Source organism: Piliocolobus tephrosceles, chromosome 2 (genome assembly GCF_002776525.5).
Source record: "Piliocolobus tephrosceles isolate RC106 chromosome 2, ASM277652v3, whole genome shotgun sequence".
Lineage (NCBI taxonomy): Eukaryota > Metazoa > Chordata > Mammalia > Primates > Cercopithecidae > Piliocolobus > Piliocolobus tephrosceles.
The window spans coordinates 171,208,647-171,225,249 of NC_045435.1; the positions used below are offsets into that span (position 1 = coordinate 171,208,647).

The 16,603-nt window shown below is 37.2% G+C and overlaps 1 protein-coding gene across 4 annotated transcripts in view; it reads left to right on the forward strand.

Moving 5' to 3' along the window:
* AGTR1 (angiotensin II receptor type 1) overlaps nt 1-16,603 on the forward strand; it is a 45,767-nt gene that overhangs the window by 24,007 nt on the left and 5,157 nt on the right. For 2 of the 4 annotated variants that reach the window (XM_023215386.1, XM_023215388.1), the window contains one exon: nt 8,941-8,998. The exons of the other annotated variants lie outside the window; for them this stretch is intronic. In XM_023215386.1, the coding sequence (XP_023071154.1) occupies nt 8,941-8,998 (58 nt within the window). Of the gene's footprint in view, nt 1-8,940; nt 8,999-16,603 lie in introns of those variants that run through there. 4 annotated transcript variants of the gene reach the window in all.

Genomic DNA, 16,603 nt, shown 5'->3' on the forward strand with positions numbered 1-16,603 from the left:
ACAATTTTAAAAACTGGACATACATATGAAACAATGATTTTCAAGAGAGTGGACATCAGATAACAAAGGGCAGTGATCCCTGGAGGATAGGAAACAAATGACCTGGGATTGTCCCAGCCCACTGCCTGGAGGGAGTTTGCAGGCATGATACAGGGATGGTACACCCAGGTGGAACTCGGGGTCCTTCCTGAGTTGAGGAAATGGAGCTGGGAGTCCAGAGAGGCCAAGGAGGCTAGAGTTCAGAGTACCAGAGAGTTGAGAGCTGCACAGAGAACCCAGAGATCTGCAAAGGGTACCCCTTGTGCTTCAGTGCATGTGGGTAAATAATCACTCAAACATATTAGAGAGAACAAGCCCCAGAGGTCATCAAGAGCTAGAAAACAGTTCCTATTTCCACCAGCCACAGTGGAAAGTCTCATAATTCATGGAGCATCAGGGTAGCATACTCATTAGGTTCTTGCCTCAGGAATGGGAAAAATTTAGCCCTAGACTAATTGCTGCTCTGGTCCCACCTAAGCAACCTTAAAAGTCAGACTCAAAAGAATTACATTATTTGCAAGTAACTCAACTGCTTTTCAGAAAACAGATGGAGAATTTTTGTAGGAAAACAAAAGCATCCAATATCCAACAAAGTAAAATTCACAATGTTTAGCATCCATTATAAAATCACCAGGCATGCAAAGAAGCTAGAAAGTACAACCCATAAAAAGAAAAAAAATGAATAGAAACAGACACAGTCAGTAATGACACAGATGATAGGATTATTACACTATGACATTAAATGGTTATTATGACTATTTTCATGTGTTCAAAATGCTTGATGGAAGTTTGAACATATTAAAGACATGGGAGATATTATTTTAAAAAAGACTGAAATTGAACTTCTAGAGATGAAAACTACAACGTCTGAGATGAAAACTTAAACTGGGACTTCAGATGCTAAGACTACATTTGTTTCACATCCCCCACAACATTCTTCCCTGGACACTGAGTTTCCTTCCAGCAGCTGAATACTTCATGCTTAATACTTTCTTAATGCTGAACTCTCAGAAAAAGTCCTGCATTCTAAGAAGCGGTAGGAGGGTGCCACTCTGTAGCCCCTTTCTCATCTCACTCTGGTCCCTGCTGGCCTGGAGCAGATTCCACTCCCTTCATGCACTGATACTCCACTCTAGACTGACCCTCCTCACGAGGTAGCCATCAAGCCATCAGCAGTCCTCAACATGACACCTTCTGAGTCAGTTACAAGAGTTTGCATCATCAGACCACCATTTTCCATCTCTGTTTTCTGACTCACCCCAAAACTCTAGTTAAAAATCATGACATGTTATCTCTTCACATGAAATACAGTTGATAAGGAAGTCAGCATTTTTGCAGTTCCCAACGCTTCATATCTAAGGAGCTGTGTATGAAATCATGAACTATGTTCTTCCAGCCAGCCAAGCAATTAAGCAAAGTATACATGTCCATGTTGTGCTTGTACAGAGTTTGAAATATGCTCATGAGAATTAAACTATTTTTCAATAAATCTGAAGAATCAACTTGCTTGTCCAGGAAGTTTTATTCGGGATAGAATCCCAAACAATGAATGCACTAGCCAAGTGTTACTATTAATCAGAAACACTCCATATTCATCCAGGATTAGTCCTGTGTAACTCCCTCAGTCAGTGTAGCAATATGTTCTCTTCATGCATTTTGTATGTGTGTGTGTGTGTGTGTGTGTGTTCCCAAATCTTCAGTGAATGTATTTAGAAAATACATTAGTATCAAAAATACAAATGTAGCCTTAAAACATAAATGTACAGATAATTTCATACTTGTAGCAGTGTTCACTTCAGAAACACTTGACAAGAACTATTTAAAAATAAATGTTTTCAGTATTTATTTAAAATATTTTGAAATGTAAACTCCTCACCAGTCATATATCCAGGGCCGTTGAATGAGTGTGGCTCTATGAGATAGCTTCAGTTCCTTTCACTACTGATGACCTTTTGAACACTAGATAATATTTGTCAAGTAAATGTCAAAATAGTATGCAGGAAGAATCAAATCATGGATTCTGTTCTGCATTCACTCACATAGAGACATCACTTTGGAGCATTTTACAGCAGCAACAGCTCTGAGAGACGTAACAGTATGCTTCACAGGCTAGAAAAATGAAAAGGGAAAAATAAGTTGCTAGCAAGAACAATGAGGGATGGGGTGAAGTTCAGGCTGCCTTTCTGAGAGCTTTCTCAGACTGGGTTAGGTTCATCTCACGCAGTGCAGACTGTGCAGGCTGGCTGTGTGAGATCAAGGTAGACAGTAGCCTCGTCTCATCACATCTCTGTGTTTTCCCATAACCTCCAACTATTCAGCCATGAATTGCTAAATGTAGAATGGAAGGGGGAATGTCTAATAAACAGAAACATACTTCAAGTCTTCAGTCTAGTTAAAACATTGGAACGAGGGTCTGCACCATCTTTCTGGGGCTTGGAGTCTCTTCTTAGTTCTAAAATGAGATGGTTGGCCTGGATCCTAAGTTTCAAAATTGGCAGCCTTTTTAACTAAATCTAATCTGCAGAAGAGTTCTGTTAGGTTCCACAGTGTTGGGTATATATATAGAGAGAGAAAACATTTTAAAATAGGATATTTCACATGAAATTTGAAATTTTAAGTTTATATTTTAAAGTTAGCTGTTTTCCCCCACCTCATTACAATTGGCACAATTGACTATAGCTGAGAAGTGACCCTTTGGTCCCCCTCCAAGAAAGGGGGAGGGCCCTCCATTCACCACCATGTCCACTTCAGCTATTTCTCCCAGCCTATATATGTATTTGAATATGGAATGTCTAGAGACCATAATAACAATACAATGCTATGAATCTCTGACTTACAAGGAAAACAAAAGACTGTAGAGAACAGTAGTTCAACCACATTTTAGGTTAAAATAGACTTTACTTGGATAACCTGACAACCAAAACATCTTTGATAATATAGTAATTGTGTATGTTTACCGGACAAAGGGCATACATATATTCTTGTATCTCTCTGAAGAAGAAAATAAATAAATTTGACCCATAAATTTCTTTCTATAGCAGACATTTTTATGACTTCCTGACTCACAGGAGATAAAGCTACCCTCCAAACCTAAACCAAAAGTCCGTAAGTTGAAGAATGACTTTTTATGTAAAGAGAACATACTAGTTTCTGATAAGATATAAAGACACCATGTAATTTATCTAGGGAATGGCTCTAAGCTGATCATTGACTTATTTATACATCTATAGCTACTGGAATAGACTGATTCCAAAAATGTATTTTCTCTGAATTGGAATCTTTTTCATATCAAAATATCCAAAATTATTAGCATATTATGTTATTCTCACAAAGTCCTAATGAACTTCACAAATCTGCCTGCTCTATACTGAGTACAAAAAATATTTAGCCTAATTTGTTTTTCCATTATTTTATATAGTAATAAAGTAATACCAAAAATGTTATTACCAGAAACAATACAGTGTTGTATAATTATTAGAAAGTGAACTCATGAAATCCTATTAAAAAACAACAATTACCACATGTTAAGTCAGATAATTCACAGAAGAGACTTATATGAATACTAGGGGAGCTGTAGGCAACAAAATTTTTCTCTGAATCCTGCATTTTGAAAAAAGTTTCTGTCATTTAATTAGTTGAGATTTGATTCACCAACCAAAGGTCTATAGTGTGATATGTTTTCTTCCTCCATCGTAAAGTTAACTTAAAGTCATCTGCACTTTATGTGTTTATTCTTTCACTTCTTCCCCAAAAGTAATTCTTTAAATTGCTTTATGGGATTAATAACAAATTGTATCATTATATATTATTGTATTATTAGGGCTTCTAACCTCATTCTAATCAATTTCTTGGCCATATATAATAATGCAACAAATTGCATCTGTAAAGTAAAATTTTATGAAGCAATTTACTTAGTATATGTATGAGGACATATGGATACATATTGAAAATATTTATAATGATAGTAACAATATTTATTATGTAATATACGGCAATTCCCCCACCCAACTTTTATTTAAACCTTATGTTAACAGCATAGAGTCTGTTTTTATACCATTTTAAAGATGAGGAGACTAAGGCTCAAAGAGGGTGAAAAAATTGGACAGTTATACAGTTAGTTAGAGATGGAGACAGGTTCTTTTTGTTTTGTATTGTTTTTGTGACAGAGTCTCATTCTGTTGCCCAGGCTGGAGTGCAGTGGCGCGATCTTGGCTCATTGCAACCTTCGCCTCCTACCAGGTTCAAGCAATTCTCCTGCCTCAGCCTCCCAAATAGCTGGGATTACAGACATCCGCCACCATGCCCTGCTAATTTTTGTATTTTTAGTAGAGACACGGTTTCACCATGTTGGCCAGACTGGCCTCAAACTCTTGACCTCTAGTGATCCACCCATCTCCGCCTCCCAAAGTGCTGGCATTACAGGCGTGAGCCACCATACCCGGCCAGAGACAGGTCCTTAACCCTGACCTGTGAGACTGCAAAGGTTAGTTTGTTTCTTATGAGGCCAGCCAGATAATAGACTCTGCTAACATTAATTAAATTAATGTTCCTTTTTAAGATTCTAGGTGCTGAATATATATCTCTTGGTCTATAAATTAGCTCTGCACTTCAGCTATTTAGTAAACTTGTTTTTTATTGTATCTAGTGTATTCTTACTGAATGGGTATAATATACTGTCTTTTGAAGAAATTATTTTGTACACATAATCTTAAAACACTCTTCCGAGGGCAGGGTAGAGGCTTCATAGTATTAATATCATTTCCATTTGTCAGATCAAAGTTCAGTGAAGATTTAATGATTTGTCCAAGATCTCAATTTCTAGAGAAGCAAAGAAGAATCCCCAAATTCTAGTTCTAAGTTTCTTTTATCCGTTGCTAAATCCTAAATCCTGCAGTCAACTGATTTTTTTTTTTTTTTTTAGACGGAGTCTCGCTCTGTTGCCCAGGCTGGAGTGCAGTGGTGTGATCTCAACTCACTGCAACTTCCACCTCCTGGGTTCAAGCGATTCTCCTACATCAGTCTCCCGAGTAGCTGGGACTACAGGTGCATGCCACCATGGCTGGCTAATTTTTGTATTTTGAGTAGAGACAGGGTTTTACCATGCTGGCCATGCTGGTCTCGAGCTCCTGACCTTGTGATCTGCCCACCTTGGCCTCAGAAAGTGTTGGGATTACAGGCATGAGCCAGAGTGCCTGGCCTGCAGTCAACTGATTTATGTTCATCAGCTTCTTAAGTTACTTTGCTCTTTTACTCATTTCCTTTGGTTTTATGTATTAAGATTTAGCATCAGCATTCATAATATTTTTTCACTCTTAATTCTGAGTGTTTCCATCTGAATTTTTTTTTAATTTTTGTAGTTTATGGGCTTTTTCTTCATTTACCCCCAATTATCCAGGAAAGGCTGTGTGCATCTTTTGAAAACTCTGATGTTCTCAATGAAGAGACCTTTTAAATGACCTTGTTTGTCCCCCACCGAGTTGCATATCACAACTTCAAATGTCTCACTAAAATGTTACCCATTTGGCATCAGTATACAGAAAAGCCTGCACTCTGAGATAAGAAAGAACAGTGGTGTTCTCATAGTAAGAGAACAGAATTCCTAATGGGAAATGGGGAGAGTATAATTTCCACTGATTTAGCTGGTCTTTCAAACTTTATGGTACTTTTCTCCTTGAACTAACCTATAAGACATTTGTACGGAAAATACCACAGGCATCAAATTTTGGGCATAGATGTCTATTAATGTTGCTCCTTACAAAGCTGTTTTGCTGAATTGTTTCTCCTTGCTTACAAAAACTACTCCATGCCTTTATTGGTCAGAAAAGCAGTTTTGTAGAGAAGGCAAGTAACAGAGAATCAAGCTAAGTAAGTGAAACTCTCTGTCAAACTTCCAGAAAGTAACGTTTGTAACTAGGTATGGTATGTTTGTCCTCTGTCTTTCTCGCTTATCTCTACTTGGTTTCTAATGAAAGCCTTGATTACATGTTATATTTAATGTACTGTTCCACAAAGAAGAACAGGCCTAATGTGAATGCACAGCTGAATTTACACTTAAATATTGCAGTCAGTTCAGACCGGAAGGATACAGATCAATGGCTTCTGACCCTCCGCCAGATTCCCTGAAGTGTCTATGGCAGTGATACCACAAGAGGGCAGGGTTTGACTTCCGGACTAGGTGGCTTCATCCCTTCAGTGTAGACCTTGGGGCCACTACAACATCCATCAATCTCTTGAAACCCTAATGATGAATCTGAGCTCAAATTCCCTCTTCAGCTCTATCTGTGCAGAATCCTGAAGTTATGAAAAATGCTTATGGAGGGTAATTTCTAGAATGATCTAACACAGCAGATATTTAGTAAACTCCCTGTTTGAGAGCTCTCACTAAGCACCCAACACAGCTTTAGACTTTGGTTATCCAATAGGATGTTATCTTTTGTGAGGGATCTGTAGTTTTCCTGGGAAGATACAATGCATGAAATAAAAGCCTCCAATAAAATTCAGTACAGTTAATGTATTCCATACAAGGTGAGAGATACAAATTATCAAAGGTTTAAACAAAAACTAGGGACCAGAGCAGGGTTTTTCAGTAGCAACACTATTGACATTTTGGATTAGATAATTCTTTGGTGTGGGAGCCTGTCTCATGCATTGTAAAATGGTTAGCAGTATCACTTATCTGCCTGCTAGATGCTAGTAATACCCTCACACCTCCTTCTCCCACACTGGGAAAGTCAAAAACGTCTCCAGACATTGCCAAATATCCCTGGAGTACAAAATCACTCTGATTGAGATGCACGAGATTGGAGTATGAAGAGATGACCATACCAAAAAATAAAAATAATAATAATACAGCCTTAAACCATTACTTACAGAATGTCAAAAATGTAAGGACCTGCTCTCTATTCCTGTTTCTTCACCTGAGAAATGGGAATAATGATGCCTTCCCTCGTAAATCTCTTGTAGAAATGAAAGCAATTAATGCAACAATTGTCACATAGTAAGCATCCAATTAATAATAAGTGATCAGTGTTACTATTGCTAATATTAAGCCACTATTATAAGTCCTTTCTATTAATCAGCAGAAACAAAAAGAAGTATAAAATAATGGTACATTAAAAAAACTTAAACACTTGTATGTCATTTTGTGCTAAAGTTATGAAGCTGAAAAGATTGAATTGACATTTTCCCCATTGATAGAAATCATCTCAAAAATGCTCCATCTTCCTTGTGAAAGCCAAAGGCCAGCACCTTCCACATCCCCAGCATCTGATGAGTAGTTAATGATCCAGAAATAAACTGTTAGATGCTTCAGGGAATTTCTACATATAGAGAAGTTCCATGTAAATATTTCTCCAAGAGGTGGATTGAGAATGATAATTCACTTTTACCCTCTTAATTTGATTTATAAGCTTCACCTATCTGGCAGGAGATAAGAACCAAAATTAACTGAGGAGAAAAAAATAAACAAATGATTTCAAGTGACCATGATCTTCAGCTGAAACTAGTAACCGCAAAAATTTTGGAACTGCAAAGGAACTGGGCTGAAGAAGTTCAGCCAAAATTATTTGTTTATAAAAACTAGAGAGTGTTAGATATTTCTATCACACTAGCTTATCTGAAATTTCTGCTGGCTCAAATGAAATTGTATTCTTCTATTTCCTGCTGTGGGGTTCCTTCCCTGACCACAATTACTTTTGGATTGGAGACTTGTAACTTTGAGAACAAGAAGAGCCTCAGCTTAGCTAGCTGGAAGAAACAGAGGAGAGTTTCAGTATCTCCTGAAGAAAGAAAAGCACTAACAGGGTTGTTGTAGCAGCATTCAGGACGAGTGGAGTCAACATTGACAGTTTCTGACTCAAACAGTTTTGTTGCTGGTAATAAAAGCAGAAGTCACATGCTGAATGTGAAGGTAAGAAAAGGAGAATTTGCAATGGCAAAGTTAAAAACAAGAGGAGATGATGGTCTTGGTATGGCACAGGATGTTAAAAAAATTCTCCTGTCCTTAAGGAGTTACTGCTATATGAGTAATGTGCCACTTCCCTACATAGCCTTCTATGCAGAAATGCTGTATTTCCACTTCACAACCCAGGAGGTGCATTTTATTTTACATTTAGAGGAGGAACAAACAATCAGAAGGCAAAAACTGGTGCATTATTTTATGTAATTCTCTTGGAAAGAGTTCATTTTTAACTTCTGCTCAGACAGCACACAACTACTGGGAATATATTTTAATTTCAAATCTGATGTGTGACATCTGGTAACTCATTTATTGCTAATGAAGTTTTCACAGGAAGCAGCAGTCATCAGTAGCTCATCTTATTTTTCAGTTGGCAAAGTGTTGTTTACCTTTCATTGGCCTGGCATCGGTGTCTCTTATCACAGGCTATTTAATTAGAAAACGCAAGTAGCCTAACATAGAAAAGAAATGGAGTGGTAGATAATAGTAGATAGAATGGTCTAAATATTTTTATTACAGTGATGTAATATCACTGTAATTTATGTTTAAAAATTATGTAATACTCAAAAGGAATTCTCAGAGCTGGCGAAACAGTCTGGTCCAAGCAGCCTCTCAGCAGTGCCTTTCAGCCTCCCCTCTCTGAGTCTTTTCACCCCTTGCTCCTACTTTAGTTTCTTCCACTTCTAGCACCACGTGCAGTTTCCCAATTTCTCTTATCCAAATTTGCTCACAGGGAAAAAAAAAAAAAAATTAAATTAGTCATTTACACCACAGTGTGAACCTAATAACACCCACAAAAGTCCCAAAGCTCTAGAGTCTCAGAGCACCTCCAGACCCATGTTCTCATTCGGTGTTTCCAGCAATGTTTTGCACCGAACTGGACACATGCTTGCTACTTCATCATCCTCATCATGAACATTATTATTATCATCATCATTTTCCAGATGAACAAAGTGAATCACAAGTCAAGTGACAGGCCAATGGCTCCACAGGTCATAGGAGGTAAATCATGTGCTTGATTGAGAACTTTTGGCTCCCATCACTATGCTCTTCCCACTGTCTTAACTCTGGTTCTCACCTGAGCCATTGTGTTTCATCTCAGGTAGATCTTAGTTCTGCCTGAGAAGGTATGAAGGTGGGTATTCCACCCTACCTGAATTATAGGAATTTCAGATATCTGTGAGCAGGTGCAAAGGGGATTTTACTAGATGACATCCTGCTGGGCACACTTTACGCCAGTCCTGAATGTGTAATAGAAATATGCAGTTTAATGAGTACGTTTCTCATATTCAGTTTTTGATGCTTCATAAACGTTAAGTGAAAACATTTTAGCTGAGGGTACTTTTGTTGTTTGTTGGATTTAGTCTTGCCTGTTAATCAGGATTATCAGCATTTAAGCCAGAGTTGCAAATTAAGTTGCCTACAGGGCAGTGCTTTTCAAATATTAGCGTGTATCAGAATTACCTGGAGGGCTCATTAAACACAGCTTGCTGAACCCCACCCACAGAGTTTTTGATTCAGTAGGTCTGTGGTGAGGCCAGAGATTTGCATCTCTAACAAATTCCTGGGTGATGCTGATGTTGTTGTTTCAGGGACCACACTTTCTTTTTTTTTTTTTTTTTTTTTTTTTTTTTTTTTTGAGACGGAGTCTCGCTCTGTCACCCGGGCTGGAGTGCAGTGGCCGGATCTCAGCTCACTACAAGCTCCGCCTCCCGGGTTTACGCCATTCTCCTGCCTCAGCCTCCCGAGTAGCTGGGACTACAGGCGCCCGCCACCTCGCCCGGCTAGTTTTTTTGTATTTTTTAGTAGAGACGGGGTTTCACCGTGTTAGCCAGGATGGTCTCGATCTCCTGACCTCGTGATCCGCCCGTCTCGGCCTCCCAAAGTGCTGGGATTACAGGCTTGAGCCACCGCGCCCGGCCGGGACCACACTTTCAGAACCATTGCTAGAGGGGCCAACTAGGGGACTTCTGTGAGTAAAAGCACCTACACTGTGCTTCCAATACAGCAGCCAGCCCCAGAGTGGTGAGCACTTGAAACGTGGCTAGTGTAACTAACGTGTCCTGGAAGCATACATTATACCTTGGATTTTGAAGACATAGTACAAAAACTGTGAAATATCTTAATAATTTTATATGGATTACATGTTGAAATGACAATAGTTTGGATATACTGGATTAAATATTTTATCAAAATTAATTTTACCTGTTTCTTTTTACATTTTAAATGTTTTTAATAGAAAAATTACAATTATATATGTGTCTCACTTTCTATTTCTTTTGGACAGCACTGAACTACAGAACCATAAAATAGAGGGGATATTAGTGAACTACAGAAAATTCAAGTCCCAAAAGCTGTAATACTCTGAGGACTAAAGAAAATATATACATTGATCAGATTTGCCCTAAGGGGTCAGTTTGTACCCAAATATTTGCTGCCACAAGTATTAAATGTAGAAGCAATCCAGTATCTACTATTTTACATTTCTTTCAGGGTTAATCAAGTGCCTTGTTATAATTCTTCAAATAGAAGCATTATTATAATAATGAAAAATATTTCTGCTGAACTTCCAAATAAAAAAAATTTAGTAATATTTTGAAAGTCTAAGCTTTATTTAATTCATTTTACTTACCCTTATATTATAGAACAATTACATTTTTAAAATGCTTTTATGTCTTCCAAAGAACTTACTTTTTATTTTTAGCAGTCCATGAAATAGAGGTGAGAACAGGTGTTGGTATTCCCATTCTAAATATCTTGTAATATTTAAAGGAAAACAAAGTGAAATGTTAGATTGTGTTGCCGGTTATGGCAGAGCAGACTCTTTGCCAGGACAGCAGTCCAGTGCTTTCTCTTCCAGGCTGTTCTGCTATTCCTCAATTTTTACAGCATTTTTATGTTAAAAAATAAATAAATAAATAAAAAGTAAAGAACTATAATGCATACAAAACTGTGTTTGAAGAAAAGGAAACTATGTGATAAAATCAAATAAACATGACCTTTACAGCTTTAGTTTTCTTAGAACAGAGGCCCTTTAACTCTTCAGAATGTTGAAACCTTCTCTTGAAGTTCTCTTATAATACTCTGCCCTCACCTCTGTGTTTTTATATGGGCAATGAGACCACATTAACTAATTGCTAAACTTTAAAAAGCTGTATTTTCTTACAAAGAATTTGAGAATAGGTTGATTTTCTATGGTATTTTAACAGTGTCACATTGTGCTCCCCTCTTCACAGGACCATATAATCTTAACTGTCTAACTTCATGGCAAGCTTTTAGTTTTGATTTTCAACCATGTTCCAAACTGTATTGTTTGACCTGGTAGTGTCAATAAATAACAGAAGGGATGTCTGAAAGGCTTACAGCTTTTGGCCATAAATGGAATGAAACAAACTAGTCCAGATAGGGCCCAAACTCGTAACATTGACCTCATTAGTCTAGGACCACAACCAGCTATCCAAATGTGCCTGGAAAATATTTCTTTGAGTAATAGTTAATTTTTTTAAAAGAAAGAAAACAAAACCTGTGACTATGATCATCTTATGTTGAGTTTCTTTATTCATCTTGAGTAAACAGTAAATTTTTTTTCTCCTTGTTGTTTTAATACAAAAAGTTCTTGTGTTTCATATAGAATATTATTAAATCAGTGTGGGATTAAAAATATCTATATAGATAGTTGATTTAACAATATATGATAGCATTAATCAACTGCCTTGTTATAATTCTTGAAATTGTTATTATTCTACTTGTCAAGCAATTTTGCCCTTCTCTTCAAAAGATGCATATCTATTCAAACGAAGGATTATAGAAGTTCATGCTTCGGAAATTTTTTTTAAGAGTATAACCAACTCCCTGAGGATACAGGGGTCTAGGGAAGCTAAATGATTGTTTCAGGGTCACCCAGCTAGTGAGTGGGAAAGCTAAAATTAGAACCTCAGTCTGCTCCCACATTTTCCACCAATTTGCAGACTATCATTAAAGAATATTTCTTTTGCAATCAGAACATTGAACAATTTGGAGAAACATGTACAGTATATTGAATATTCTAGCTTCATTTAAAATTTATGGTTATGTGGCTTGTATCATGTTAAAAGCTTTAATCTAAAATGAATTGTCATGTGGCCAATAACCCTAACATAAAACTCATAATACATATAAATTCTCTAATATTATCATAATTTCTTAAGGATGCAAATTAATTAGTACCTCTTTTCCTGCCCAATAACTTTCCTCACGCCCCTTAAAATGGAATTTGAAATGAGATAAACAGTTGCTGCTGCTGAATTAAAGTTTCAGAGAAATAAAAGTGAGGTGGCGTCATATACAAAATCTGTGGTTTTGCTCAGAAGCTGGATGAAGCAACTGTTATTGACTAAGCCCACATTGGTGCTGCCCTTTTCTCTGTTGAAAAGAATAGCTTGTGAGTAGTCTCCAAGAGCCGTATTATTAAAAATGATGTTTCCTTCCCATGATGGCTGAGATACTAATCCATTGAAATGTGGCGATAATTCTTGTGAGAAAATTCTGAGTCTGTAAGTTTGCAGAATTTAGAAGTGTAAGAGGACAGGGGTTCATTTACTTACAGGCCTTCTTCCAAGTTAGGTTTTATTTTCTTTTTCTCCTAGTCTCTGGAGTCTCCTCTCTCCAGACACCCTGGAAAGCCATTCATGGCCTTTCATAATCAACATAAGAGTATTTTCTACTAACACCAACATGTCGAAGAAAGATGTTTAAAGCATGTGAATTAGACTTGATCATATATCTTTCATTGGTACCTGTTTCTCTTTACTTTTTGGAATAAAATAAAAACAACAAAAACAGCTAAGAATTTGGGATAGTGATGTGGGTGGGAGGGATTGGGACATTCATCACAACTGAGTTGTTTAATTTATAGTAAGTAGGAACTTTTAGAGTTTAGAGAATTTTAATTGTAGTTTAGAGTTTCATTATCAGGCGGTAGTCTTGAATAATTCCCAAGAAGCTAAAATGTGGGATTAACATTTTACTTTCATTGTAATTCATATCCTGAATATACATTTTATTATAAATTATAAAGTTTCTGAATTTCCTTTCATAAAACTGGGTTCTTTGGGTTCTTAGTTATTTCGGATGAAACAAAGGGGAGGGCTAGTTGGATATGATGGAACATGTAACCACTGTCTCTACAGTTAGTCACAATTGGTACATGCAGAATTAATAAAGCAGCTTGCCTTGTTTTTATTTCTTGTGAGGTCAGACGACAGTGGATGATATTGACTTGGGAAGAGGACCAGAAGTCACTATTTACCATGTACACATATCAGAGAGTCATTTATTAAGTTTGAGGAGATTGGATCTTAAGTACTTAATTAGAATGATATTAGTAGTTTTAATAAAATGTTTTGCATTGAGAACTATTCACTCAGAAATTGCAGGGGTGGACAAAATCATCTCCAAATAAATCATTTAACATGAAGTTAGGCTAGGATTACCAACCAAGAGCATGGCATTCTCCCATGTATCTGACTTAAAAGCAATACTTGTCTCTTGCCCCATGGTGCCAGGTGGTCTGCCATGCTTACCTCTTCGTGGCTGCCAGGATTCCCGTATGGAGGTAAATATAACCTGTAAAGGCTCAAATACTTCATCAAAAGCCATGACTATAATCCAAAGCTATTAGGCTTAAGCAACTTATTTGGAAATTATCACCTTCAAATAACATGTAGGGCAACCTCAGTAGAGATGAAATGGATGAAGCAGGCATGGAAACTGCCCTTCCTGCCTTAAATACAAAATGCCAGATCACAGCTCTCAATAAAAGTTAAGACCACATTGGGCCAGATCAGGACTAACACTAGATACACAGCTGAGATAAAGTTCCAGTGACTTTGGCAGTGTGAAAGTCAGGACCACCAGGCACATGTACTGAAGGCAATTTAAGCTGTGTTTCCCGATTAAAGGAACTGAAAAATCACTGCCTATTCATGATGAAAGACTAGAAAACTTCTGAAGACCAGACAGAATTTGAGAGTGGTATAGATACTAAACTACTAAATACTACAAATATATAGTATCTGCATATATATATATATATATATAAGGTTGAAAACTAAGCTCAGAAATGAGCATTAAAAACTCTTCCAGATCAAGGGAGTGCTGCACCCCCAAGCTGAAGTTTCACAAGCTACCATCATCCAGACATTCAGTCTTCCCAAGCAAGTTAATTCTCACCAAAAATGAACACAGTCAAAGATTACAAAACCGAAGCGAAAGTCCATTATCAAGAAACAGTGTCCATAGGTGCAATAAATAGAATTTATACTGGAGGAACTATAAATAGTAAAGCAATTGGGTAGGGGCTCTTAACAGACAGATATTGAAAATGTTAAGGAAAATAAAAGAAGAAGTAGACTTTGTAAAATAGGAACAGAGGGCTAAGAAATAAGAACAAGTAGATCTGAAAAAGAAACGAGTAAAAACCTTAAAAATATTAGTGCCAATTTCTATGAGTCAATGAATTCACAAGTGAATACCTAACAGTTATTTCCTGTGGCCTTACTTGGCAGATGGGGGCAGGAGAAGCAATATAAGAGCAGAAACAGTTGTTTTCTACGTCTGAATTATAAAATAGGAACAATAAAGACAATAGTTTATTGAACAGGATGGTTTACTGAGCTGTCCAGCACTATAAGCAAATGGCTTACAAACATTGGCCTACTCTTTTTGATGCTTGAGAGAGATACTTTGATAGAAGATTATTCCAAAATATAATTACTTGGTCTTTTAGTTCTCTCTTTATTATCATAGGAAACTATGGGGAATTTTTTTTCTTTAGATTGCAAACTAGTTTTAAAAAGAGCTTGTAATGAACAATTTAATTAGATTGGTTTTGGCTTGCCTAAAAGCTTAAGAAGGTATTAATATTCTAATCAAAAGTCTTGGGAAAGCATTCTTACAATAAAAAAAGGAAAGAAAATCTTCGTTCTTATGCTTTAAGAACCAGGAAAGCTGTCGAAGGATGTAAGGTAACTCTTACAAAAGCAATTGTTAAATAAATGTGGTTTGGCCACAATGAGCCAACACCTATGTTTGCCACAGACTTAGGTTCCCACCTGACTCACGGCAAATTTATTCAGCTGCTTAAGATTATTTTTCACTCATACTTCAAAAGAACAGCAGCCTGGAATTTTTAGACTTTTAATGGCAACGGAAGGAACTTACCTATGATAAACATTTTTCTTTACTCTCATGCTTTCTTAACCCATGGCTGTTCTGAGTCAATGTTTGCCTTGCATTCAAAAAATAATAGTAAAGATTCGAGTAAAACATATTCATTAAGCACTATTTGAAAGATATACCAAGTGCTTTCACATTATCTCACTTTATTTCTACAAAGATCATGTGCAATAAATATCACTGTTCTTGTTTCCTACAGATGAAAAAAAAAAAAAAAACTGAGGGTCATTTTCAGAGAAATTGGATGACTTACCCAGAGCCATACAGATGTGTACGTGGCAAAGGAAGATTCCATTTCAAGTCTTCCAACCCCAAATTCATCTTCCTTTCCCTAAGGGGAAATGGTACTATGTAATTCATGTAAGCCACAGAGCTTGGATAAAAGGAATAGTAAGACCAAAAATAGGAAAAATAGGAAGAGGTGGATCCTCCTTTGTTTTTAATCAGTGTTCTACCTGCCTATAACTCTTCTGGGAAAAGAAGCAGGATGTGACTGAAGCATAGCTGCTTTCTAGATCTCACAAATTTGGTTTTTCTAGTCAATCTCATCTCTCTCTCTTTCGACTTCCCACCAAACCAGCATCTGTTCAGCTTCAAAGAAAAAAGAGGCCCACTGTTTCCCAGTCATTTATCATCAATCTAAAGTAACTGCCAATCACAAAAGTCCCATCTTTATTTCTTTCCTTAGAAACAAATTTCTCGAGGGAAGCTTATCAGTAGCAGAAGTGCAGACTGGGAAATGACCTATGTCACCCTCCCATCTAGAAATACCCAGTGCACATCCAGATCCCACACCCCCAAGAGGGTTGTGCAATATCTATTAATTTATGAGAGCTATTTCCCATAGATGATGCTGGAGGCATTAGTAAGGAGGGGAAAGTTCAAGCAATGACACCATCTCTACTCCACCTTGGCTGATTTCCAGGTGCCATCTCCTGATCCCTCTCCCCACCCCCACTGCCCTCTCGCCATCCTTCCCCCAAACCCCACACTCCCCACCAATCTGGGTCAGTGATAAACACAGAGTATTCCACATGCTTTTGATATAACATTCAACACACTAAAGATAATACTGCCTTTAAGGCTCCTGTCCCCCCGGCTAGACTCCTAAAGGAGAACTGTGACTTTATTCCCCTTGCATCCTGGACACCCACACATAGTAGGTGTTCAGTGAATATATGATGAGTTGATGAATACCCACTGAATGTGCTATTTGCCTTGCTCCTTCCTTGTGCTTCCTTCCACTGTTTTCATCGTCTAAAATACTTGTGCCTTTTTCCTCTACCCTCGAGTATGAAAAAATTTGTTTCCTTATTGGGTAGGGAGTCCTGGTAATTATACAAACATTTATGTAAAATGTTCTTCTAATTGGTATATTCCATGCTATGTCCA